Here is a 24,585-nt window from a genome sequence, read left to right on the forward strand (position 1 = left end):
TGTTATGTTGGCATTACTTGCGGCAGTCTGTTCATGTTACTTACGCTCCTCGTACTCTCTTTCGTTGCATTATTCGTCAATTGCTATTTTTTCAAAGGCTGCTTTGCTGGAACCAGGAGGATGGGAATGCGATGGCGGCAGCTGCAGAGAGCCTATCGAGTATGTGCTCTGCAGTCATTGACCTGCCGTGGTGCTTATAGGCAAGAAAAGCAGCTTGGCGAGTAATAAGGCTAGCAGCATGCATTAGAAAGAGGTAAGGAGCCGAAGGCCTTCCGCCAAAAGGAACAACAAGGCCTAATTTCGCCGTCTCCTCCTCAACCTGTTTCAGCTCCAGTGCCCTTCCCCTTTCACTCCACACCAGCGCCTCCGCCAAAACTCCGCAAAGCACGTCACCTTGGCCTCCAGACCGTTTAGGGGACCCAAAATAACGAGGGTCAAGTCCTGCGACTGCCATGTAGACTCTTTGGCAGCCTTCCAAGTCCTCCTTAGCATCAAACGCGCCCAGGAGATCAACCCTGCCCTTAGCAAACACGCAGGGGCCCCGTAGCAGCGCCACAGTTTCGGCTAAATGTTGCGTCACGCCCTCAGCCTCCAAAGATGCAGGAAGTAAACCATGTGCTGCGTAGCTGTTCCACCCCGTAGGACCATGCTGCTCCCCATCCCCAGCCGCTTGGCGTCTCCGTAGAGCCCGCAACAGCTGTTCCAGCTCGTGGCCATTTGGGGTTAAAACTGCCTGGTCGTAGCCTTCCAACAGAGAAAGGTAGTGTTCATGGCCAGGTATCGATAGGATGCGGAGCATATCTGCGTCCAGTACCTGAAAAAAGCAATAATCACAATGCCAAATAAACTACATCACTGCAAATCAAGAAACTGGCACGAAGGGATGACTTTACTGCTGTTCGAGCAGCATAGTACCGCAGTTACGCCTGCTGCTGGTGCTGCTAGCGCGTGACGCTAGCTTACAAGAGGCTTTTTCATTTGCATACAGAGTCTTAACAGAAAAATCGCTGCTTTCTGAGTGACAGCCGCAGCAGCTTCAGCCTCCAAAATTGCCTGTTTCGTAATAGCGTGGTCTATTGTGGCGGGATTTGTTCGGTCTGTTGTGGTAGCTGCTGCTTTGTGATCCGCTCCAACACTTGACGAAGAAGAGCCTCGAACCACTTTATGAACATCATCAATCGCCTCTCTAAGGAAATGGGAAAGCCGGCCACCACTCCCAGATTTATCTAGTGACTTTTGCTTGTGCTGCTGCTCTTGTTGTTCCTGTTGCTTTCCCTGACGAGGATGGTGTTGCTGCTGCGCTTGCTGTTGCTTTGTATCGTGCTCTTCGTGAAAACGGTAATTGCTGCTACCTCCTAGTCCAGGCCCTATAACAACAACGTCCACCTTACGAAGAAGTGGCTCCGCCTAAAACACAGCGGCACATCCGCAAGAGCTGCTGCTGCTATTGCTGACGATAAAAAACGGCGGTGCTGCTGCATGAGATGTGGCTGAAAGCTGTTCACGGCAGCAGCTGCAGAAGCAGCAAGCACAGCAGCAGCTACTGCAGCACACGCTGCACGGGACCGCAGAAGCGGCTAACATGAACTTTGAGCCTGGCCAGCTCTAGCTGGTAGTCGAATTGGGGATCCTGCTCATTGGGTTTTCCGCGCTCAGCTCCGTAGCGACAAGGCAGGATCTGCAGTATCACCACCAGTAAAATCATTCACAACAGAAGCACTAGCGCCGCAAGTTCCGGAAGCTGTTTCAAGTCAATTATGGACTGCTTCTAGACTAGCAACAACACGGGAAAAGGCAAAGCTGCGCAAGTTATGATGTCAAATTATGATGGTCCAGAAACCAAAACGGCAACTCCGTGGAGAGGAGGCATCTGTAGATGCTGCAACATCGAACATTAGTTAAACCAGAACTACGTACAGGATAGACAAGGAGCTCTGGGCTGTAAGCCTTGATGGCCATAGCTGCACTGGGAGTTGTTATAACGGTAGCGAGGTCCGCCCCCTGCGAAACAAAAGTCCAAACGTCTTGAGACATAAACACTAGACCCTGAGTCGTTATGTCACCTCACACCGTATATTTCCTGCAATGTGACAGCTCGCGGGCAGCAACGCGGTAGCTGCAGCTGCCCCTTGAGAAAAACGAAGTAACCCGCCGGGTCCTCCGAAGTACATCGAGGCCCCACAAGTTTCTGGATTTCAGCCCATCCCGCTTGTCTATGACCTTGTAGGTGTATTAAAAGTTTCCTCGTTCTGCAGCTCTATGCGTCCGAACGACACCATCTCGGGCTCTTGAAGCCCCTTTGATCCTTTGGATGTCTGTTCATTCTCTAGAATAAGGATCTACTACGCAACCTCTATTCCTTGGTAACACTCTGGTGCATTAAAAGACCCGTTGTTTTAAAAAGTCCCATCGGCAAAAACGTACCATGCGAAGAGCCGCAGAAGCGGCGAAGTACGGCGCTCCAGTAAACATGGCAGATCCGCCAATGACGCAAACTTTTCCTACGGGCACAGCAGCGAGAACAGCAACAGCAACACCATAGCATCCAGATGAAAACGCAATAAGTGGAGCGACTTTTTCTTAATCCGTTACGCAAGAGGTTCACATACAGCACGCACTCAATTCGCCCAAACAACCGCTGTTCCTCCAGGGCCAGCAACATTCGAAGTTGCGAAAATAAGCAAACAACCGAACTGTCCATCGAGGCAGCATAAACTCAAGCAGAACTCCGAGTCCTCCACAATCATCTTTAAACTCTGTACTCTTACCATATCTGCCCTTGTGCTCTTTAAAATCAAGGGGGGGGAGTAGTGCCCTCTCGACAACTGCGCAGCAAAACACGAACCTTAACTTAAGATCTTTATTCTGGATGTTGGCCTGAAACCAGACCCATTCAGTGCCTCGTGCCACAGCTGTAGTACAAGTTCGCTGTGACTACACTGTCGCGGCTCGCTGCCACGACTGGAGCAGCGAGGGCTGCAGCTTTTGCTGCTGTTGGCTCCGCTGCACGCAATGTACCTTTCAGCCACCCATCTGTGGCCTTCTGTGCCACGTCTACTTCCTCCTTTGTAAGAACCAGCAGGCTGGCCATCTTGCTATGAGGCTGCAGAGTGCTGCTCATGCTGGCGCTGCTCTGCTCTGGGGCGAGTTGCGAAGAAGACTCCGGTTTTATCCTCCTTGGTGCCGCTTCGTCTGCCAGTGATGCTCGATATTCGCCGTAATTGTTGCAAGTGTGTAACAAGTAGGTGTTCAAGAGCTGCTGCTGTCGCTGCAGCCGCAGCAAACAAGGGGTTGCTCTAATGGTTACAGAGAGGTTGGAGCAGTGAGGGCGCCACAGGCCACGGAGGCAACCAAACATCGCAAAATACGATATGTCAGCAGCAGGAGTCTCGCATACCAGAGTAGCAGCCCAAGTTCGGCAGCCAGTGTCTTTGGTTTCGCTGCCGCAGCTTTTCCTACTGCTGCTTCTCCAGTCGAGGCATGAAGAGGCACACGGGCGGCCTGATTCGAACACACACAAAGTGGAGCGAAAAAGGGGAAAAAGTCAGCTCTGCACTACAGATAAGCAACAGCTCCAACGACGCCAGTAGAAGGGAACCAACAAAGCGCATGCTCACACACGCCATGCCCCCGCCGCATTTTACTGCTTCCATACCTGAGTGCTCTACGGGAGGTTTAAGAAATTTTTTCTGCCGTTATTGTAGCTCTGATGTCATTGGGTCCCAATAAACTGAGACACAGCTGCAACAGGGGCTACGGCAACAATAACGGCAACGGCAGTGGCAGCGGTGGGGTCGTTAGGCTGCAGTTTGCTGCTGAGGCAGTAACTATGGCAGGTTTTATTTTTCACAGCAAAGTAAGTCTAAAAACACATTTATCATTTTATTCCTTTTTAGTTTCATCCGATATTTTTCTTCTTGAAGCCCTTGGCCGTTGTCGCTGCTACGCCACCGCAGCAGAGTCCAATGGTGCAGCAGCAGCAAAGCACCAGCAGCAGGAGCAGGAGCAACAGCTCTTTGTCGCTTCAGCAGAACAGCTAGGTGCCAGTGTCATGTGTTTGCCTTTATAACTTGCCGCTCCATCTATTTGTAACGGCGGCGACGGCTGCAGCAGCAGCAACAGCAGCAGCGGCCAAGTTCTGGTCCTCGGGAGAGTCTGTCACATACTGTCCTTCACTTATAGTGCCTGTGTAGATTTCTCCAAAGTTTTTGCACTTGCAGGGATATAACAAGCAACAGCAGCAGCGAAACAATGGTCGCCACGGCAGAAGAAGACAGCCATACTCAGGGGAAGTTCCCCATAGTGAAGGCAGCAGTGACCTTCTTGGGGTTCAACAGCGACTCCTCTTGTCTTTGTGTCGGCACCACAGCAGGATTCCTGGTGTGGAGTGTACGACCCCTTAGGTGTATGTACACATGCGTTTGTGGTCCGGTGACCATTGTCGAAATGCTGCTGAGCACGAGCCTTGTTGCAGCTGTCGGTACGCGGCTGCTGATGCTGCTGCTCAGTGGCTTTGCTGTCCTAGTTGATGCAGCTACTGAGGCAGTTTCTACGTTTTAGGTTACAGGCCCAGAGGCCCCAGTGCCTGGACCTACAACATGGCATCTACGAGCAGAACAAGGAACATGCTTAGCGCACGAACCTCTGTTGTGCTTGCTATTCAGGAAGTGGAATGAGCAGCAGCAGCAGCCGCCGCATGCTTCGACTGTATAACTGTAAACCCTCAGTTACTGCTTCCAGCAGCGCGAGCAGCAATGATAGCCCCAGCAGCAATAACAGCAGTTTGATCGCTTGCGTGGTGCAACCCTACGCAATCTGCGGCGTTAAGATAACCCCCGCGAGATTGGTAGTTCTAAATGAAAAGCACATATCCATATTTGTATTGCAGTCTCTGACTCTGCTGCGCACACTGGAGAGGCATCCCTTGCTGCCGCAGCAGCCGCGGGGATTTTTTGTTTCGGCTGGCACTGCTGCAGTGGCTGCAGTTGCTGCAGCCGCTGCTGGAGGAACGGACGCCCTGCCACCAGACTCCTGGGTCGGTGAAACAGCTGCATCAGACGGAAAGGCACATGCTGCTGCAGCTGCGGCCGACGCTACGCAGGCAGTAATGGCCGTGGGTTGGAGCCCTCAGCATAGTTACCTCGCCCTTCCCGCAGGACCACAGTAAGCACTGCATAGTGCGACTTCTGTGGGTCCCCACACGGCTTATTTTGTGTTCGTGAGGACTCTTTCTCCTTCGTTTTGTGCTGCCGGTGGCACTGCTGGCATAGCGTCCACGCGCAGTTCTACGGGGATGAAGGGGAGCCACTGAAGGCAATGACGCATAAATACTGAGAGACACACAAAGACAGAAAGGCAACAGTGTATTAAAAAAGGATACGGAGGCACGATAGTAGGGACAACCAGAAGAAGGAAACAGATATCACACATCAACGGGAGTCGTAATGTTGCAACTCCACGGCAACAGCTCGTTGTGTTGTCCGCCGAACTACCCCTCTTCTTTCTGGTTTTCTTCTTTGCCAACTCGTGTATCTTCCAATAGTTTGCCTGGTGCTGTCCTGTATTGCTGTTTCGCCTGCACTGTTAGTCCTCGCGTCCTGGCGTTGCTTCCTTGACTCACGGCGGTGTCTCTTCAGCTTCCTGCTACACAATGTGTTGCGTGACTGTTTTTTGCTTTGTAGGGGAGGAAGTGCTGGCGTCCTTTGCCTTTTCGACCTTTTGAACGCGCGGTTCGCTGCCTGGAGATGCACACATGAGGCTCCATTGAGGTCTATTGCGTTTTCTGCGTCGGCTTCACTTGTTGCTGCTATCTCTTCTAAGGTCGGCGCAAAGTGTCGGACTGCCGCTGCTGCTGGTGCTTTCATTGATGCTGCCAATAGTGCTACTGACGAGTCCTAGTCCACTTGCTGCATCAGCTGGTAGAACTTACGCTCACGCATTGTATCCTGCAACTGCTGCTCATTTTGCTGTGCTTGCGCCCCTTACTATCAACAACTGTAACAACGGAGGACAATGATGCTGTCCTTACGATCTACTGAAAGGGAATATTTTGCGTGCACTTAGGTGCCGTTGCAGGCCGAGTGGTCGCAGCGCATGAGCACATGGACACGGGACAGGGGCAGCAGTGAGACCCCTAGCGGAGAGAGGGCGCTACTGCTGCTGTTGCTGCTGATGTTGCAGTTGTTGCAACTCAGCAGTATTGTGTGGGGCCTGTGCATTCCTTCAGGGCTCCGTTGTCCGCATTCTCTCAGTTCCTTCCTTGGAACTTCTGCTGTCTCTGCACCTGCACCATCCCCAGATGCTGTTACAGGGGACGAAGCACCTCTCGATGCACGCGGCTGACCCGAGAAGCAGCAGCAGCAGCAGCACTAGTCAATCTTCACAAGCGCCAACTGCCGCGGCTGCTTCTGAGCTGCCCAGCAAAGGTAAAGGTCAGCGGAAGAAGGCAGAAAAGCTTGAAGAAACAGATGCAGAAGCAGTATTGACATCAGGAGCAACGGAAGCACCAGCAGGAGCTCCGCAGCAACAGCAGCAGCAAACCAAACAGGCAAAAGGCAAGAAACAAAAGCAGAAAAAGGCAGGATGCGTAGGGAGCACCACTCAAAGTTCAAGTGAAGGCACTGCTGGCGTGGCGCCAGATATTGTGGAGTCTGCAGCAACACCTACAGCCTCTGCTGTTGGTGCCTCTGCTTCACCTGGTTCTTTTGGCTCCGTTGCCAAAGATGGTGTACGCAACGTGGATTATGCAGCAAGCAGCATCAGCATCCGAGCGTCAGCAAAGGGAAGGACGTCTAAGCAGAAACAGAGGCAGCTGCAGCAGCAACAGCAACAGGAACAGCCACCAACGAATCCGCCTAGTTTGCCGAATGTCAGTGAGCAGTCGCTGCATCCCAGTGTGGCTAGCAACAGCAACAGCAGCAACTCTTGCGCGGAAGAGCGCACCACAAAGGTTTCGAGCGAGACTACGAGCACTGCCGGACGCTGTTCCTTGGACCATGGCAGCAAACCATCTCGCAGCTGCAGAACTGAGAGCCCCAGCCGTTGCAAGAAAGAAGAGGGCCAAGGTGATAGTGCTGAGGGGATCAGCAGTAAAAGCGGTGCTGCTGATGACCATTGTAGCAAAGCTCGCACCAGCAGCAAGAAGAGTAAACACACGAAGAAGAACACGATGGAAGAATCCACAGTATCGAAGGCGACCAGAGGCAAGGTAGATGGGGTAGCGACAAGAGCTGAAGCTTCCACAGCAACACCAGAAGCAGCAGAAACAGTCGTGGCACCGGGCCCGGCTACAACAGCCTCAGCAGCTGCTGACACACGGAAGCTGTCTTCTAAGCGGCAGCAGAAAAAGGAGCAAAGAGAGCTGAAGGAAGCAAAGCTGCAGCAGAGGCAGCAGGCTACTGCTGCACAATCAGCTAATAATATGGAGCAAGAAACACATCAGCAAGAAAGCATTGAGCTAGCCGAAAGCAAGAGACAACAGAGAAATCAGGAAGTAGGGCAACAACACCAGCAGCAAGAAGAAAACAAAGATCTCGCTCACACAGAAAATGTTTCAATTGCTGAAGATGCAGTTGCGGAAACAGCTGAAGATACTTCTCAAGATCTTCCATCTCAACAGCAGCAGACTCTACTGCTGCCTGTAGCAGCTCTACATCTCAGAAAATTAGCTTCTCATTCGTCTTGCTCACTTAAAAAGGGGGCAGTCGAAGCTTCAGGAATCAGGCGTGCTGGCAGCGTGTCGCTTGGGCCAAAGGAAATTCTGGAACCCAGAGACAGCCGCTCCGCTCCGGGGCATGTGCCCACTGCTGTGGCTGATGTAGGTGATCACAATGGCCACGAGCTATGTGATGTTGAAGCCGCACCATCGGGAAAAGCAACATCAGCCGAAGCGGAGGCAGAAAAAGCGGAAGGCAGTGCGACAACTGCTGCAGGCCGCGACACAGACGAGGATGGATGGGTATTGTGTGGAACCCCTGGGCTTTCCGCGCCTGGGGCCAGCAGACAAGGGTCTGGGGAGTATCAGCGGCAACGAGAAGAAGACGAAAGAAACAACAGCGGCGACAGTTCAAAACTATCTGCAGATTGGAATCACGTGGAGACACCGGGAGCTTTCACTCCTTCAGGCTGCAGCAGTCCGTATAGCCGGAGCAGCAGCAACAGCTACAGCAGCCGAGCAGCTGCAGAAGCAGCTCCCTCGCTTTTTAGCCAGAACCCACCAGCAGCAGGAACATCCAATGTAGCATCAGCAGCAGCAGCATTTGTAGATAATGAAGTGCCCGAGCCTCTCGACGGTAGCTCGGTGGATAGACACAACATGCAGATGATTGCCGAGTCACTGGAAAAGTTTTGTGGAACGACCGAGGGTGCTAAGCACAACAGCAGCCAGCAGCAGCAGCAAATGCTTCTACCGCCGCCAACTTGGCTTACTACTTCTGAAAACTATCCCGGTGAAACCACTATGAAGGACCAAAGCTCTTCAGGCACGCAGCAGCAGCGGCAGCACCAAGACCAAGATGCAACGGGCGACTATCGACAGCAGTGCTGTATTGTCTTAACAGGGGAAGCTGCATGCGGCGCATTACAGAAAGGAGCTGGCGACCTCCGCAGATTCTCTCTTGCCTTCTCAGGCTGCAGCCGTATCTTTACAGTTTCGAGTGGGGGGCTGTCACTGCTGCTACTGCTATTGCTATCGTTGCTGCTGCTTCTGCTTTTGCCAATAATTCTGCCACATATTGAGCTGCTAAGGCACTGTCGCGATGACTGTAACGTATGCTTTGCAGCTGCCGCATTGTTGTTTCTTCTTTTACAGAGGGTGATGGTTTGGTCTTCGTATTCGTCTTGCCCTGGTCGCCAGAAGAAATGCAGAAACACTCGAAGTGTGGGGTGGCCGTGCAGCAGCAGTTATTGCGAACCCTTATGCACAGCCCAACTGGAGGCAGCAGTGGAAGCACTGCCCCTGTAGCTCCAGCGGACGCAGCTGTCACTGCTGCAGCAGCCCCAGCCGCAGCACCTGCCACTGCCATTCCGACGCCACCCGTACGTGGTGCTGGCAGCAACAGCAGCAAGCTATCAAGCATTACTGGGGCTGCTGCTGTACGGTGATACCCCTTCCCTGCGTGCTGCTGCTCTGCTCTTATGTATTCCCTTGTTGCCTCTAACGAGCTACTGTTTGTACTGTGCTGTTGAAGCCTTTTCGCCACTACTACTGCTGATTTTGCTTTTCGGTTACACAGTGTAGCGTTGCTTGTAGTTGCTGTTGCACGCAGTCTGCTTTGGCTTCAGTCACGTCTATGCTTCTCCCGGCCTCCATCAGTGAGCGTCTGCTGCATGCGCGGAGCTGCGACTGCTGCATATCTCTTCCATCGACTGCCGAGGGGTGGTAAGTGGCTGTAATAACTGCAGCACTAGAGCCAACTGTAGTTGTACGCGCAGTTTTGAACTCATCAGCCAGGTCTAGCTATTATTTACTCATTTCGCTTTGCTTTCTTTCCCTAGTTTCTTCATCAACGTCGTTTCTCTCGTTGAATCATTTCATCATTTCGTATGCTTCTGGTGTGCCTATGGATTCACCAGCCCTTACCAATCCTTGCATTTCCGGAAACTCTCCGTTCCATTTTCTATCCAGTTCTAGACTTTGCCCTCCCATTCATGTGTATTTGTGTGTATCTTTCTTATATGGCCGTGTCGCCGTCGTGGCCTTTTTTTGCTTTCTGCCGCTGTCTTGGTACGGTTATGCTTAGCCTGTGTTTTTTTTCGGTTTGTGAAGGCTGACCGCTGACTGCAGAGCCCATGTAAAGATCTTTGTTTGCTGGTATCCCTGCTCTTACGAATGATGCTGTAGTCGGTATTGGTGCTTCTGCGTCTCAGTGTCGCGTGCGTAGCCCCTTCTGGCCTACTTCCCGGCGATGAATTTGAAGTGAGGTCCCGAGAGATCATACGGTGACAGTGGGAGCTGCGCAAGCTCTAGTAGCAGCGGAGCATGGACTGCACAGGATTAGAAACAGTGAACATTTGATAAAAACATAGCTGCAAAAGAAACTCCAACCAAAGCCCGGCAACAGCAGTATCAGCAGCAGTTGCCTGTGCAGGGCATATCTGTCGATTGCATTACGATATAGTGTTGCTGCTGTTGCAACCATTTGTGGCGTTCTTGCGGGTACTTTCTTTGGCTTGTAATCACTGTGATTCCTTCTACAAACTTGTACGCAGTTTGCCTGTATGCATCTATCTCTCATTCTGTTTGCTCTTGTTTCTGTTTGTTTTTGTGGCTGTTTCGTGTTCTTGCTCCTCCACAGGTTGTAGTGGGACTCGACACCGGCTTTGCTTACACTTATAGCTGCCAGCTAAATCCGTCGTGCAGATACCGGTGAGTCGGGCTGCTGCTTCATGTGCACCACCGGTTGATGCAACGTCAGCAGAAGTAGAAACAGGGAAACCTACACTGCTAGCAAAGGCAAGAGGGCGGTGCCTGAGTGACACTCATGTTTCAAGAGAATTGCTGGATATATGAAGCGTTACTGCTGCTTTTTTCCTATTTGCTGGTGGGGTTGCTGCTGCTGTTGCATCAGATTGCGGGACGAGCAGATACTGGAAACCCAGCGAGGCGACACCTGAGTACACGGGGTGTGTTAGAGCTATTCAGCAGCTGTTAGGAATATGTATGCCATGCACCACAGATGCAGTGTGTAGAAAGCCACGCAGGTGACTTTGGCTGTTGCCTTTGCTCGCCGTGTGCAGTAACAGCAACAGTAGCAGCAGGTATGCTGCATCAGCAGCAGTAAAATCAGACTTTTTTGTGAGCCTTTTACGCTGTCTTTGCTCTGCGTGAGCGCTAGTGGCAGCGCTATCGCATGAGGCACCTGCAACAAAGAGCGGGAGTTAAGTAAACATGCTGCTGCTGCCCCGAGAGCTTCAGCTGTTGCAGCAAGCCCAGGACTGATGTTTATCCGTGGCGTCGTTGCGTTACTACCGTAGTTTCCTCTAGCTGTTTCCACTTCAATTTTAGTTATTCCGCGGTAGTTTTAGGCATCACCGAAGCACTTTCCGCTTAACAGCCCCAGAAGCGGCCTGCACAGTAGTGTCGTACCTGCGAGAGGGGTATGCCCTTCAAATGCAATGCGCCGATTAATACTTTCTAGGTTGTAACGAGAACAATGGCCACTTCAGCAACAGCTACTCATGCGGCGAAGCCTTGAAGAGCTCACGCAGCTGCTCCAATGGGAATGTGAGGCACATCGGCGTGTAAATAACTGCCCGTCCGTTAGGTAAACCTCCGCAGGTCTCGAAAAACAGTTGATCTAGGACTTCCACATGCCAGCTCCGATGCTGCCCAGCATTGGTACATGCCGCTGTTCTGCTGCTACTTTAATGTATTCAGTGATACACCATCACCTTCGGCTCAATCCGCCCGACGCGGCAATGCTGGATTCCTCCGTTTCTAAGTATTCTTGGAGTGCCGCCCGTCCGCATGGTTGATAATTTGCCCCCCAGTAAACCGATGAAGCAGCGCCGTTGACACTAGCTTACACTTCAGTAGCACCAGTATGGCACGATTGCAGAGGTCTGTGGCCACAGCGTAGCTCCAGAGATGCTCAAGAAGCAAGGGAGAGCAACAGCGAGCAGCGTTGCTCCTGCTGCAGTACGAACTAGAGCAAATACTTCCCCACAAGTACCGGCAGCACCGACTACGGCAGCAGCATGACGACAAGACAAAACTGGTCTCGAAAGGCAGAAAGAGACGTTAGGGACATAAATGAACAAACAACTCGTTGCCACCTGCTATATTTCTACTGCAAAGATGTAGCAGCAGCTGAAGCTGCTGCTGTTACAGCCCCACTGTTTAGAGGCCGCAACCAGCAGGTAACGCCTGCCGCAGCAAGACACAAATACGCCTGCCGCAACAGAATCTGCGCAAAAGAAAAACTCAAGCAAGCGACGTCGACTTGAGGCCCCCATGTAGCTCCATGCTAGCTTCACACTGGAACGAGAGCATAACTACTTCAGTGTGCATGCGTCTGCTGCTGCTGCTCTCGGCACTCGCTGTGGCGAGCCCTGAAGGGCAGATGCAGCAGCTGTTGCTGCAGCCGCCGCAGCTCTTGTCGATACAGATCGTAGCGAACGAAGAACCGGTCGTTGCTGAATGCTGCTGCTGCCGCTGCTACTGTTGTTGCTGTTGTTGTAAATACCGCTGGTATGCCTGTGCTTCTGCGCAGCAGCAGCAGCAACAGCCGCAAGAGACGACGTGCCTTCTTTTTCTTCTTGCACAGGCTGCCTCTTTCCTGAGGCTCGCTGTTGCTGCTGCTGCGGTTGCTGCGGTGAAGAGAGGTTGTTGCTGGAGCTGCTGCGCGTCGCTGCAGCTGCAGAAGACCTGGGTCTGAGCGACATGTACGTAGTGGAAGCAGCAGATCTCGGTGTACTGACAGGGGTCTCGTGAGCAGCAGACAGTGAGGAAAAGCTACTGTTGCTGCTGTTACTGCTACATCGTTTGCTGGCAGCTGCGGTAGCTACCTTCCTTCGTCCCCTTCGCGCGACGATGCTACCGCAGCTGCTATTTGCATTGTCGTAGTTGCGGCTGTTTCTACCCGCTGACACGGGCGCAGTTAAAACTAATTGACCTTCGGTGTAGTGGCCTTCTTGTTGGCGGGTGCTGCTCTGCAGCAATCGGGCGCTTGTTGTACCTGCTGCACCTCCAGTGTAAGAAGCTCTACAGTTGCCGCTGTTGCTGCTGCTGCCATTGCAGCTGCGGCGTCGCACTGCTGTGCTGGTGCTGCACTCTTCCATCTCACTGTTCGAATCGCTTGAAGCTGAATCCGCGAGGCGGCGCCTTCCATTTTGGAGCTGTTGCTGTCCTTGCTGCTGCTGTTGTTGCCGTGCCTCACGGCATCGAAGCAGCATTGTTCCCCGAGCTTTCCCTGTGTCTGTCCCTGTACAAATTCGCGGTGACGATGCAGTTGCCGCCTGCGAGGCAGCAGACGCTGTATCAGCTGCCTCTGTTTTAGGTAGCCGTTGCTTATGAAGGCTGTTGCTGTGGCCGCTGCACGAGTTGTCAACGGGAGCCGCAGGCACCGCCGAGGACTCCACAGCTGTTGCTGACGCCGCAGCAGCAGCTGCTGCCGCCGCAGCAGCTGCTGCTGCTGCCCTCGTTGTTGCTGCTCCTGATCGGCCACACCCACTGATGCTGCGGCTGCTGTTAGCTTGGTTCGCCGAAGCAGCTTCTGCAGTGGCCCCCGCAGCACCTGTGGTGGTTGCCGCATCACTGAGCCGACTGCCTGCAGCATCAGCACCCGAGCCTACCGGAAGGGCAACAACTGCCGAGCGGGGCCCCTCTTCCGCCGTTTCCAATTCTCCTTTCTCCGTTGCACGCGGACGTAAACCCCGCCGACGCACTGCGGCAACTGTGCCTGCTACAGCCCCTGCTGTCGTTGTTCCAACAGTTGGTGCTGCTGTTGCTGCTGTTGCTGCATTTTCGGGCGAGCGATGCCCGTCTATCGAGGATTCTTGTTCGTCCTCGCCTGCTGCTGCTGCTGCAACTCCAGCAGCGGCAGCGCGACACGGCTGATCAGAGCTCGATTGGGCAGAACCACAGCATTCAGCAGCAGGCGCTGCTGGGCTTGCCAACATTACCCGAGAACGCTTTTCTTTGTCAGAACGAGTCAAGTTCAGCGCAGTCTCTGTGTCCTGATGCTGCTTCGGCTGCTGCTGCTGTTGTTGCTGGGGACCATGCTGCTGCTGCTGCTGCTGCTGCTTCTCTCTGCTCCTAGGCCCAATGACAGGAGACGAAGGCGTGGAAGTCACAGAATCGCATTCCTGGTCCTGTTGCTGCTGCTGGTCCTGGGCCTTTGTATGCGAAAGGTGATGCGGCAGCAGCAGTTGCTGCTGATGCCGCAGGAGTGCAGGCGGCCTCAGCTCGAAACAGCAAACCTCTGGCTTGACTTTCCCGTGCTTCAATAGCGCGGCTACTTCGGTAGGCAGCGGATGTCGTACTTGCTGCTGTACCGAGTCCCAAAGCTCCTGAGGCATTAATAAAGACAGAAGCAGCCGCAAATGAATCAGAGCCCTGAGGTGAACAGTCATATCGCAGCAGAAGCGCGAGAAATACCAGCAGCAAACGCAACAGAAACAATGGCAGCAGCAAACCTGAAGGCACGCTCGTCTCTGATGAGGCGTGGAGACAAGCAGCTTCGACCAGACAGCCAAACGCTTCGCCGGTTCGTCTGCAGCGCAGCACAGCACCCTTCTCGCGCAGCTGCAGCGGCAGCAACAGCACGAAAGCAAGACACTAGTGCCATGTCCGAAAACAAAATCCATTTCATGAAGCCCCAGCAGCGCGTAACATCGTGACCTGTCAAAAAGTATGGCCACTAGCAAGCCTTAGCAGCTGCTTATCCGCGGGACTTACAACCGAAGAGATTGACTGAAAATGTCCGGCTAAAACGGCGACCAGCAGAGGCAGTCCACCGACAGCGCCACTGCGGCTGTCGCCGCTCATCGAGCCACACGCAGTGCAGTGGCCTTCTGCTGTCCAAACGAGCTCCCGCTTCTGCATCAGCAACAGTAAAGGCACAAGCGCATGCAGAAGACGCTTCCTCACCATCACCACCAGAAAACCTAACACTTGCACGCATGAGCGGCTCCCCTTGATCGTCCAGATACAGAAATGAAGCCATGCAGAACTCACAACGGTGCTGCTGCCTAAGCTGCTAGTGCTTCTGAATTACCTGTATGCGCCTGGGGGCTCGGCTTAAAGTGCCTGCTCAGCAGCACTGCAGCATCCACTAAGGCTTCCAGTTGCGGCAGCTCGCCATATCCAGGTGGCAGCAGGCCCCTGCCCGCGTCGCATAATCCCGACATTGCGCGGCATGAGCCACTGCTGCTGCTTGTGACGTTGTTTCTGCTGCTGTTGTCATGCTCTTCATGTCTTTCCTTCGAAGCAGACGCCTTTACAGAAGCAGCAGCAGCATCAGAGGTGGCAGTCACAGCTGTGTTCCTAGAGCCTTCCTGCTGCTTTGTAGCCTCTGCTGGTTGCGCAGCTGCAGCTGTCGGTGCAGCGTTTTGCTGCTGTTGCTGCGGCTGCTGCTGCTGCGGCAGTAAAGGCCAAAAGGGAAGCCGCAATTGTGGCCGCTGTAACCAAAAAGCCGCCACTCCCTGCTGCTGCTGCTGCTGTAGCAGCGCTTGGTGTGCTGCTACCGGAGCTACGCCCTGCGGCGTTAAATGCTGCTGCTGCAGCCTCTGCAGGAGCTGTTGCTGCCAAAGCTGATGCCATTGCTGCATGCGCTGCTGCTGCAGCAGCTGCGGGTGGAGTTGCGCGTCCGTTGTAGCTGTACCACCCAAAAGCAAAGACAAAAGCCGCATTTATGAGCTCAAATCAGCCTGCTGGCGGGCTAGCCAGCTGCTAGATAATTAGCCGTAGGATTTGCAAGCGTGCCCTAATACAAGGGGAAAAGTCTTACCAACCGCCGTTCCCGCACCTAACGAATTGCCTCCTACTGTCGCTGCAGAACGCTGCTGCTGCTGTTCCTGTCGCCGGCGCATGAGATACTGGAGGACTAGATGCTGCTGTTGAGCGGACACTAGCTGCTGCTGAGCAGCAAACGTAAACTGTTGCTGCGACACAAATGGCTGCAACTGCTGCTGAGACTCTACTTTGTTGCTATTGCTGCTGCTGCTACTGCTGGTAGCCGCTGAGCGCAATCCGTCAGACTTGACACCTGCAGGAACAGCTGCATGCTGCGACTTGCTGCCACCACTGTTGCTGCTGCTGCAGGCAAGCTGCTGCCGGGTAGCCGGTGGGCTAGGTGGATGCTTCGTAGCCGCAGCAGCATCCGAAGCAGCGGTGGGTTCTGAGCCTGCCGCTGCAGCGAACGCTCTTGACTCAGCGTACGGGGACAGCAAGTAAACAAAACGCCGAGCCGCCAGGAGCTGCCGCGTCAGCCCCACATCCATCAGCTGGCTGCGCTGCAGCTTGTGTGTCTGCACGAAAATCTGCATCAAGTACCAGCTTGAAGACTGAAGCAAACACAGCAACAACGAAGCAATGACAACTGCAGCAATAGCAACAAAGGAAGCACAGGTAATAATATCACCAACAGAGCCCTTGCAGCGGCTGGTGCCTCCAACGCAGCCTTGTCAGGCTTAATCAAAAAACGGCGCAGTTGCAGCCGCGGCGCACATAAGCACACTAACCCGCGGAACAGCACCACGAGCATATTGGCAGCAACACAAATCCCTTACAAATGGTTCTGCCTCTGGCATTGCCTCAACATCGTCAAGAGTACAGACAGCGTACTCCTCCCCTAAAGGGACCATACACCCAGACAAGAACGCATTGCGCAGCAGCAGGCGGCCCTCCTTGTTAATTTCCTTCTCAGCCCAAATTCGATTCATGCTGCTGAGAACACAGCCGCCATTGCTGCTCATGCTGCTGCTGCGAGGGCCGCCACACCATGAGCTGCCAGCGCCCTCCGCAGCAACAGCAGCAGCTTTCCGCTTCCTGCTCGTGCGCATTAGCTGCTGCTGTTGCTTTGAGCCGCCGCCCGAAGAAGCCAGCAATCCCTGCAAGAAGTCACCAACACGATATCCTGCTGTTGCTGCTGTGGCCGTTGCCCCCTCTTCACCTTCACAGCCAGGCGGCTGCTCCACCCGCGGAATGACCCCACAAAGTTTCATCGAGCGAGACAGGGGAGTTCTGTGACTTTTTGAGCCGATTTGGCTGCTGAAAGCACCAACTGGAGATTTTGACGCTGGGTTGGCTGGTGCAGCTAAGGCATGCCCCGCAGAGTCCGCCCCTTGCGATGCTCGCGGACCGTCTATTAGCTTCGCCACAACTTCTGCTTTTGCAGGCGTTGAGGTGCAGCTCTTGCTGCTGCTCTCTGCAGCAGGCACAGTCCCGGCGCCTTCAGGGTCCTTAAGCCGCGGAGGAAGCTGCCTCTTGGGACGGTCGGGCCGTTCTTGCTGCTGCTGCTGCTGCTGCAGCGACCTGCGGGACCGCAGCAGAGGCAGTCTCTGCTCCACGTCATGGAAGTGCGACTTCTGCGGTGCCAGTGGTTCCTGTTCCTGTTGCCCCCTCAACGTGTATGCCTCGGACTGCTTCAGTGCATGTTGCTGTTGCAGCTGTTGCTGTTGTTGCTGCTGCATTGCTATGTGGTCTTCATAAAGTATCGCTGAGGGCTGTAGCAGCCACTGCAGCTCGTCCTGCTGCTGCTTGACAATGAACGTGATGCGGCCTTGATGCTGCACCAAATAACGCACCGCCGCCTCGCGTGCTGCAGCATGGGACCCGTACAGCGACAGCGGGAAACAGCAGACGTCAGCCGCAGCAGCAAACCAACAAGAAGGAGCGTCGGAAACGCAGCTGTAGCCGCATGCCACACACCACCTGTTGCAGTCGCTGCTGGTGCTGGTGCTGCTGCTGGCTTCTCCAGGGGCACCCGTTTCTCCACATTTGAATGAACTGGAAGACGAACAGGCCTTGCTGCTGCTGCTGCTGCCGCTTCCAATGCTGCTGCTGCTGCAGCTTCGTCTTGGCGAATCTTCATCGCTGCTGCAGCTGCGGGTTCTGCTGCTACTGCCGCATGTGTCAACTGCTGCATCAGCAGCACCAGCAACAACAGCGCCATCGTCAACGTCTACAGATTTCATACGGCTTGCCTGGGCCCGCGGTGTCTGCAGTTCACCTTCCTTGACACTGCTGCTGCCCGACGCCTCCTGCAGCAACTTGATGGCTGGGCACGAACACGCGCTCACAGCGTCACATTCTGCTGAGGCTTTCTGCAGCTGCCGCTGCCGTCCTCTTGCTGCCGCTGTGGCCCAGTCAGCAGCAGCAGACGGGACCGCAGCAGCACCCTTCAGCCCATCCTGGTCCAGCATGCTCACAATGTGCTGCTCCGGCTTAGCCCGCTGATCCCTTGACAGTGAGCAGCTGGTGCTGCTGATGCTGCTGCTGCTTCCAACAGCTGCTGCAGCGAGCCACGCTTCATCCCTGAGCACGAACTTCCGCTGCCGCCAAGTGACGCAGGCCCCCTTTGTTAGGAAGCACAAGCCGTGCACTGGGGGGTACCTCTCGCAGCCCTTCAAGCAGCGGCTGCAGAGATGTCCCGTTGCTGCTCCTGCTGCTGCTAATGTTGCTGCTGCCGCTGCATCTCTAGAGCTGCCTGCAGATGCACTGTGAGGGCCCTCAGCAGCAGCAGCACCTTGAAGCGGCTGTCTACACATCTTCACTAACTGGCTTCCTTCCGCTGCTGCTGCTGCATCGGGAGCCGGGCCACAGGGCGTTGAGCAGGCAAGCAGACTGTGAGGGTGTGCAGCAACAGCAGCAGCGGCTGCTGCTGACGCTGCTGCTGCTGAAACTGCCGCAGCAGATCTGACGCATAAGGAAGCTGAAACACGAGCTTCCTCAGCAGCAGGAGCTGCAGGCGCAGTTGGTAAACCACTGGCCTCGCCGCTGCTGCAGGGCAATCCTGTTTGTTCCTGCTGCGGCTGTTGCTGCCGCTGTTGCTGCTGCGCCGCCGGCACTCCGAGAGTGAGTCCGGGTGCAGCAACTCGAACAAAACCTGCTGCTGTTTGCATCCCTGAGTCTCTCGAAGCGCACGAAGCTGCAGCAACGGCTGCAGCAGCAGCAGCAGCAGCAGCTGCTGCTGCTGCGTGGGCAGACGGCTGCACCCCAAGCATCAGGCCAGCGGCATGAAGACACGCCGCTGCCTGCTGCTGCTGTTGCTGCATGCTTAACCACAAGCCCCGACCGCCAGCTGCACAAGCAGCTGCTGCTGGTGCTGCAGCAGAATCTACTGCTGCTGCAGCTGCGCCTTCGGCCTTCAGAGACAGACAAGGGACCACCCCGCGACGCAGCAGTGACGGCAGCACAGGCTGATGCTGCCGCTTACACGCAGCAGCTGCAGCACGAACCTTTAGAGACCCAGCAGCAGCAGCCGATGCGGCGGCTCCTGCCGCTGCAACAGCAGCACCCGCTGCTGCTGCCCTCGCATCCACAGCTGCTGCTGCTGCTCTTGCATCCACAGTCGCTGCTGCTGCACGTCCTGCGTCGCTGTAGCTCGACCCGGAGCACCGCGCTGCGTCGGTTGGTTCTGGCAGGGCTGCTTCTCCCGTTGCTGCTACTGCTGCTGCTGCTGCTGCATCCGACTGATGCCGCTGAGCTGCTACTGACTTAGGGAGAACAGCACCAGCAGCTGCTGCTGCACTGGCTGCTGCTGTTGAGCAGTCTGACCGGCGACATGTTATGTCCAACGTAATATTCCCGACGTCTGTAGTAGTTGCACAACATTCTTGCTGCGGCTGCTGCAACTGTTGCTGCTGCTGCTGCTGCTGTTGCTGCTGCTGCTTCACGCGAGGCCAAGGCGACGGCGCCGCTGTTGACTCCGTCGCCGCCTCCAAGTTGCTGCCACTGCTGCTGCTTCCATTGCACGCAGATGCAGCTCTGCTGCTCCCGCTGCAAGTCGTCGAGATGCAGCTGTTGCTGCTGCTGGTGCTTCTGCCGCTGCAGGGCAAGGCTCTCTGGAGTGGGCGGGGTACAGCTTTGATGCCTGCCTTTCGGCTGCCAGGAGCGCAGGGCTGCGGCAGCACAACAGCAGCAGCAGCTGCAGCAGCAGCTGCTGCTGTTGGTCCCCTAGGGGTCTGTGCAGGGGGTGTGGGGCCTCGGGGAGTCGCCATGTTCACTGCTGCTGCTGCCTGCTGCTGCTGCGCCGTCTCCCACCCATGCCACTGTGGCTTCGGTAGCCTCGGGAGTGCTGCATCAGCGGGAAGCACTGCAGAGACAGAAGCAGCGGCATCTGCTGATGCTGGTGCTCCTGTTGCTGCCAGTGAACAACGCGCAGCCGCAAGATTCTGTTTCGGGAGAGCGCAGGTTGTGTTGGAGCTGCTGCTGTCTGCTGCACTCGCCTGCAGCCGTGGAGATCGTGGGCGAGCCCGATGCAGCGCCAAGGGGCTGCCCTTGATGCTGTTTTGGCGGCGTCTTGCTGTGTTGCAGTTGCTGCGGCGCCTCCTCTAATGAGCCAGCATGTTACACGGGCCTCTGTGATTGCTGCAGCCGTTGCAGCAGATGAGACCAAGTTCATACACGTAAGCCCTAAGAAGCCAATAAAAACGGCAAGAAATACGTGCCCCCGATGAGGGAGGGTGTGCGCCTGCTGAGGTTGGTGTTGCCGCAGCTGCTGTTGTTGTCGCTAAAACTGAATCAAGCTGAGCTCGTCGGCGCAGCAGGAGCCAAGGAACGACAAAGGAACCGGCAGAAAAAAACTGGAAACGGCAGTACTTGCAGATGCTGCTACGTTCGATGTTGCTGTTGCTGCTGCTGCAGAGAGCGCCGCCGCGACGCCTCAGGACAGCGCAGCGCACAGACGATGGCCTGAAGCCTTGTAGCAGTTCATTCAAGAATCAAAATGTAGATATAACGATAATAACAACGTCACGAGGCAACAGCAGTGGCAGAAGCCTGCCTTCTTCCGCAGCAGCAGCACCACCCCTCCGCCAGCTGCGTCAGCAGCTGCAGCGCAGCAGCATGGCAGCAACTGGAGCAGCAAGAATACACGCTTGAGGGGATGAGTCTGCAACAGCATCACAGTACAAGCAACATAAGCAACAAATTGATTTTTTTCTGGCTGATCATTAGCGGCAACAAGCCGTAGGAGTCTCCTGTGCAGACTTTGGGGGGCCCGTCTTCCCTAGGGTTCGTTCCCAATGCTCAGAGGCTCGAACGTAGACAGAATAAGGCCCCAGGAAGCGGCAGCATCAGCATCAAAAGCAACAGTAGCAGCAGCAAGAGACAGCTGCTGCAACTAGGGCAGCGGCATTGCTCTGCTGTCGAATCTAGGCAGTCTCCAGAAACCTGAGAGGGAACAGAGTCTCGAAAGTCCCGTCTCTGCAGACCTGCAGCAGCAGCAGCAGCAGCAGCCTCCAATAGCGGCGCAGCAGTACCACCCCATGGAACCCGCCGGCCTAGCTTCCCCACCCCTCCATTCTTAGCGCGCCAACAGCTGCAGTAGCAGCGAACGCTGCTGCATCCAGTGCAGTAACCGCTGCAGCAGGAGCAGCCTCTGCAGCAGCCTCTGCAGCTGCCGCTGCAGCAGCCACTGCAGCAGACATTGCAGGGGAAGCTAGGATATTTTGCTTGCAGTGACGGTAAAGGCGCAATGGTGTTGCCAACTGCAGCGCACGTCGTCTTTGTGGGGGGCTTCAGAGCCCCATGTCCCGGTGCGGCATCACTAAGGCGGTACATTGTGGCAGCAAACATGACAGCAGCAGCAGCAGCAGCGGCAACGGCGCCCACAGCTCCGCTTGTAAGGAGCTTCTGCTGCAGCAAAATTGACCCGCAACGCCATGGGTTGCACCGGAAGGGCCTGCTGCTTGCCCCTGGACTTAGCAGCAGCGGCGGCATGCAGCAAGTACAGCAGCAGAAGCAGCAGCTGCGGTGGCTCTGCGCGAATGCAGCTGCATCTGGGCAAGCTGCAGCAGCAGCAGAACTGCCGCTTGCAAAGGTGCTGTGGCAGCAGAAATGCCTTCTGCGGCGCACCTTCTCGTTGCAGCAACGAGGCAAGCACAGTAACGCCGCGCAGCACGAAGACCCAGTTCCTATTGCAGCAGCAGCAGAAGCAGTCCCAGCAGCAGCTGCTGCTGAGGCGTCGCAGCCCTCTAGACGCAGTGCTGGAGTCCACGAGGCCCCAGAGCTCCCGCCCCAGTACCGTTCAGGCTTTGCTGCGCAGCCGCCTGTGAGTTACTTTTGGCTTTTTTGGGCTGCTCAGAGTATTAGCGGCTGCTGCAGTGACTGCAGCAGTTGCCGCTGCTACTGCGGCTGCTGCTGCTGACTCTACTTCAGCTGCGTTCTTGTTGCTTCTCCCGTGGATCCTCGTGACGGCGCTGCTCTTTGCTGCTTTTGCAGCGTCAGTCTCTCTCGCTGCAGTGCTGCAGGAGTTTTTGCTGCTGCTGCTGCTGCTGCTGCTTCTGCTTCAGCCCCCACCGCCGCCTCCGACTCGCCGGTGGCGCACGTGGATGAAAGTATTGGTGTTTGGGGTGATATCGGTTTCCCCCGTCGTTGCTGCTGTTCTTTTGTTCAAGTCTCTGTTGGTGCAAAGGCAGGAGCAGCAGACGGAAGCAGCTCGTGCTGCAGCAGAGGAAGACGCAGCGCTGAAAACGGCTCAGCAGGTAAGTCTGCAGTAGCTGCTTGTGCCCCTTTTGCTGTTTGTTTTGCTGTTTCTGCTGGTGCAGTGTTTGTTGCTAGTTGCCCAATTTATTCTGACCCGAAAGTGGGGAAGGAGAAGAAACAGTTGCAGAAACGTGAAATAGTAGCAGCAGCAGCAGTGGGGGAAAAAGCCTCGTCTTTTCTCTGTGTGGTTGCTGCAGATTGTCGCCAACTCCCTGTCATGCATTTGCATAGCAGGAGGCGCAAAAGATAATCGCATTGTCTCAAGTACGCTGAAGCTGCTGCTGCTTCTTGTGCTGCGGTAGCTGGTGCTCTCTGGGTTTCTGTATCTTAGTGTCGACCGTGTATGCGGCGGGTGCTATCATTGCCGAAGCTGCTGCAGTTGCTGCATTTGTGGCTCTTTTTATAATTGAGGTTGCAAGCTGCCGCATTCTGCTGCTGTTGGTGTGCAGCAAGTGTGGACCCGCACCTGCCTGAGAGTAGGGTGCTGCGTCTTCCGACAAAGAATTTAGTCAAAGGCATCGAGAACAATTCCTTGACATATTTAGTGGCGGGTGAGGTGAAACTGTTTAGTGCACCTTCTTTCTTTTGATTGCTTTGTCTACATCCTTCTACTTGCTACAGTATCCCTCCTGTCGCGTTATTTTCGTCTCCGCTCCTCATGTATGCCTCTTTTTCCCTACGTTTCTCTTTCATTCACGTCCCGTCGTTGTATGCCTTTATTTCTTCAATGTCATGTTCTCTGCTCCGGTTTGCGCACAGCTTCGCATTCTGGAGCTCTTTATGTGTTTGTGAACAGATATGTTGTACTGCTTTCCTTGTGTCACATCAGTCCGGCTATCTGTAGGGTTGTCTGTATGCTTGCTTGCCTGTCTCTGTTTATAGTTTTTGGCCTTTGTAGCTCTGGAACTGTTAGTACACGTGGCTGTGCAGCTATGTTCGTGCTTTTGTTGTTACTTCATTCCTTTTGCCTACTTTCATTTCAGACTATCGTGCTTGTTGTATTTTTGTGAGCTTGTCTCACAGTGCTTCTGCGCCTTGTGGGTTTATGTATTTCCCTTCTTTTCTCTTTGCTCCTCATTGCTCTTCTATTAGTCTTCTTTGTCCTGCTTTGTCGTTTGCTGCATCTCTTTCTTGTTCCTCATCTCTTGGGTCTCTTTTAGGTGAACGCAGTTCCTTCAGTCTTCCCTTCAACTTCATTCATTTTGCCGTTAGTGCCTCCAGCGATCTCTTCGAGCAATTTAAGGCTGGAAATCCCCTTTCCCTGCTCTATGTTGATACGTCTACGTGAGCTTTCCACCACGACCAGCAGAAGAAACTGCAAAGGCAACAGCAACAGCAGAAGAGGCGAGATCCAGCAGCTCGGTTGGTCGTCAAATGTAAATAGTGCTATGTGGATGTGGGCCGTGACGTTCACAATAAGGGAGTGGTCATGATCGCTGTTACGGGCGCACTCAATGCATATAAATGTATGTATCTATATGTGTACACCAATGCGCCTACTTGCATGGATTCACGTATTTGTTTCACTATATACACTACGTCCAACTTTGTGTGTTCCCTTTTTTGCTTGCTTAGGGGAGACAGTGTGCTCTTGACAGGAGTCGCTGCGGTGGTTGATTTGGATCCCTACAAGACGCACTACTGGCGAAGCTCATGGTCGTCCTCAATACCAGGTAGGCAAATGGGCAGGCATCTAGAACGGAATTGTTTTATAAGCATGCTTCTACGACAAGGCGTGCGTATGTAACATACGGGGATCTTTACTGCATCACCAGGTTGCAGTGAGATTTAGCCCTGTTCACGTGTTTATCTTTAGTGCTGCATTTGCCGTGGTGTCCCTGCACGTAACGCAGTTCGTATTAATGCTCACGTTTGTATATATTGGGCGTGCGCGTAGCTGTGAGAATACTTCCTATGTAGGTTTCTGTCTATGCAGCGGATGTCTTTGTACCGTTTTAATCGAATGTATAGCGCCTAGTTCTTTATAATATGTGCATTTGTGTGCTCGAATGTGCGTGCGCTGAGCTTTTTGTCTCATTGTTGCGTGATGTTTGTGCTTTAGGGGGTCGGACAAGCGCGGACTACAAACTTATCAAGTTTGTGCCCAACTCAATAGCCATAGATTTGGGTCTGAGGGGCCCCGCAAAGTGGCGGCCTATCCGTCTATCTCGCTTGATAACACAGGAAAACATACAATGGAAGCTAGACAACGCCCCTCCTGCCCCAATATCCTAGCTTAACTGGCGCTAGTGGCGCTTCAAGTGTTCGGGGCCATCAATGTGATGGGCAGGGAAGAGTCATGGGGTTCATGCTTTGGTTATAACATAGTTTAGTTTCTACATTGTACTACTTGCCCTATATAGGGCTCTGAGGGCATTTAGGGGCGGCTTTGCCGCCCAATTTATGGAGCCAACTGTCTTGATGATTTGTCTTTC

The 24,585-nt window shown here is 54.4% G+C and overlaps 5 protein-coding genes across 5 annotated transcripts; 3 read left to right on the forward strand and 2 right to left on the reverse strand.

Moving 5' to 3' along the window:
- Positions 1-91: 91 nt before the first annotated feature.
- On the reverse strand, positions 92-3,358 carry ENH_00035730 (ATP-dependent (S)-NAD(P)H-hydrate dehydratase , related; the record flags this gene model as incomplete). The annotated part of the gene is made up of 7 exons (XM_013585034.1): positions 92-814; positions 964-1,407; positions 1,583-1,678; positions 1,918-2,001; positions 2,425-2,501; positions 2,769-2,825; positions 3,019-3,358. The coding sequence occupies 7 exons, from the start codon at positions 3,356-3,358 to the stop codon at positions 92-94; spliced, it is 1,821 nt and encodes a 606-aa protein (XP_013440488.1).
- Positions 3,359-4,251: 893 nt separating this feature from the next.
- ENH_00035740 (hypothetical protein, conserved) lies at positions 4,252-9,943 on the forward strand (the record flags this gene model as incomplete). The annotated part of the gene is given in 8 exon segments (XM_013585035.1): positions 4,252-4,479; positions 4,665-4,673; positions 4,679-5,163; positions 5,682-5,820; positions 6,227-8,654; positions 8,810-9,093; positions 9,267-9,379; positions 9,868-9,943. Coding segments are annotated over 8 exon segments (3,762 nt in total).
- A 2,051-nt stretch (positions 9,944-11,994) lies between these two features.
- Positions 11,995-19,662, reverse strand: ENH_00035750 (glycoprotein 96-92, putative; the record flags this gene model as incomplete). Its single annotated transcript, XM_013585036.1, has 6 exons — positions 11,995-14,010; positions 14,137-14,213; positions 14,399-14,539; positions 14,718-15,317; positions 15,450-16,005; positions 16,231-19,662. The coding sequence occupies 6 exons, from the start codon at positions 19,660-19,662 to the stop codon at positions 11,995-11,997; spliced, it is 6,822 nt and encodes a 2,273-aa protein (XP_013440490.1).
- Positions 19,663-19,920: 258 nt separating this feature from the next.
- ENH_00035760 (hypothetical protein) lies at positions 19,921-20,973 on the forward strand (the record flags this gene model as incomplete). Its single annotated transcript, XM_013585037.1, has 3 exons — positions 19,921-20,070; positions 20,309-20,486; positions 20,822-20,973. The coding sequence occupies 3 exons, from the start codon at positions 19,921-19,923 to the stop codon at positions 20,971-20,973; spliced, it is 480 nt and encodes a 159-aa protein (XP_013440491.1).
- Positions 20,974-21,140: 167 nt separating this feature from the next.
- On the forward strand, positions 21,141-24,385 carry ENH_00035770 (hypothetical protein, conserved; the record flags this gene model as incomplete). The annotated part of the gene is made up of 7 exons (XM_013585038.1): positions 21,141-21,716; positions 21,958-22,149; positions 22,348-22,414; positions 22,600-22,701; positions 23,311-23,434; positions 23,726-23,823; positions 24,213-24,385. 7 exons carry the CDS (start codon positions 21,141-21,143, stop codon positions 24,383-24,385), a joined length of 1,332 nt encoding a protein of 443 aa, XP_013440492.1.
- Between the last annotated feature and the right edge of the window lie 200 nt (positions 24,386-24,585).

Source organism: Eimeria necatrix, genomic scaffold (assembly GCF_000499385.1).
Source record: "Eimeria necatrix Houghton genomic scaffold, Enh_scaff25, whole genome shotgun sequence".
Taxonomy (NCBI): Eukaryota; Apicomplexa; class Conoidasida; order Eucoccidiorida; family Eimeriidae; genus Eimeria; species Eimeria necatrix.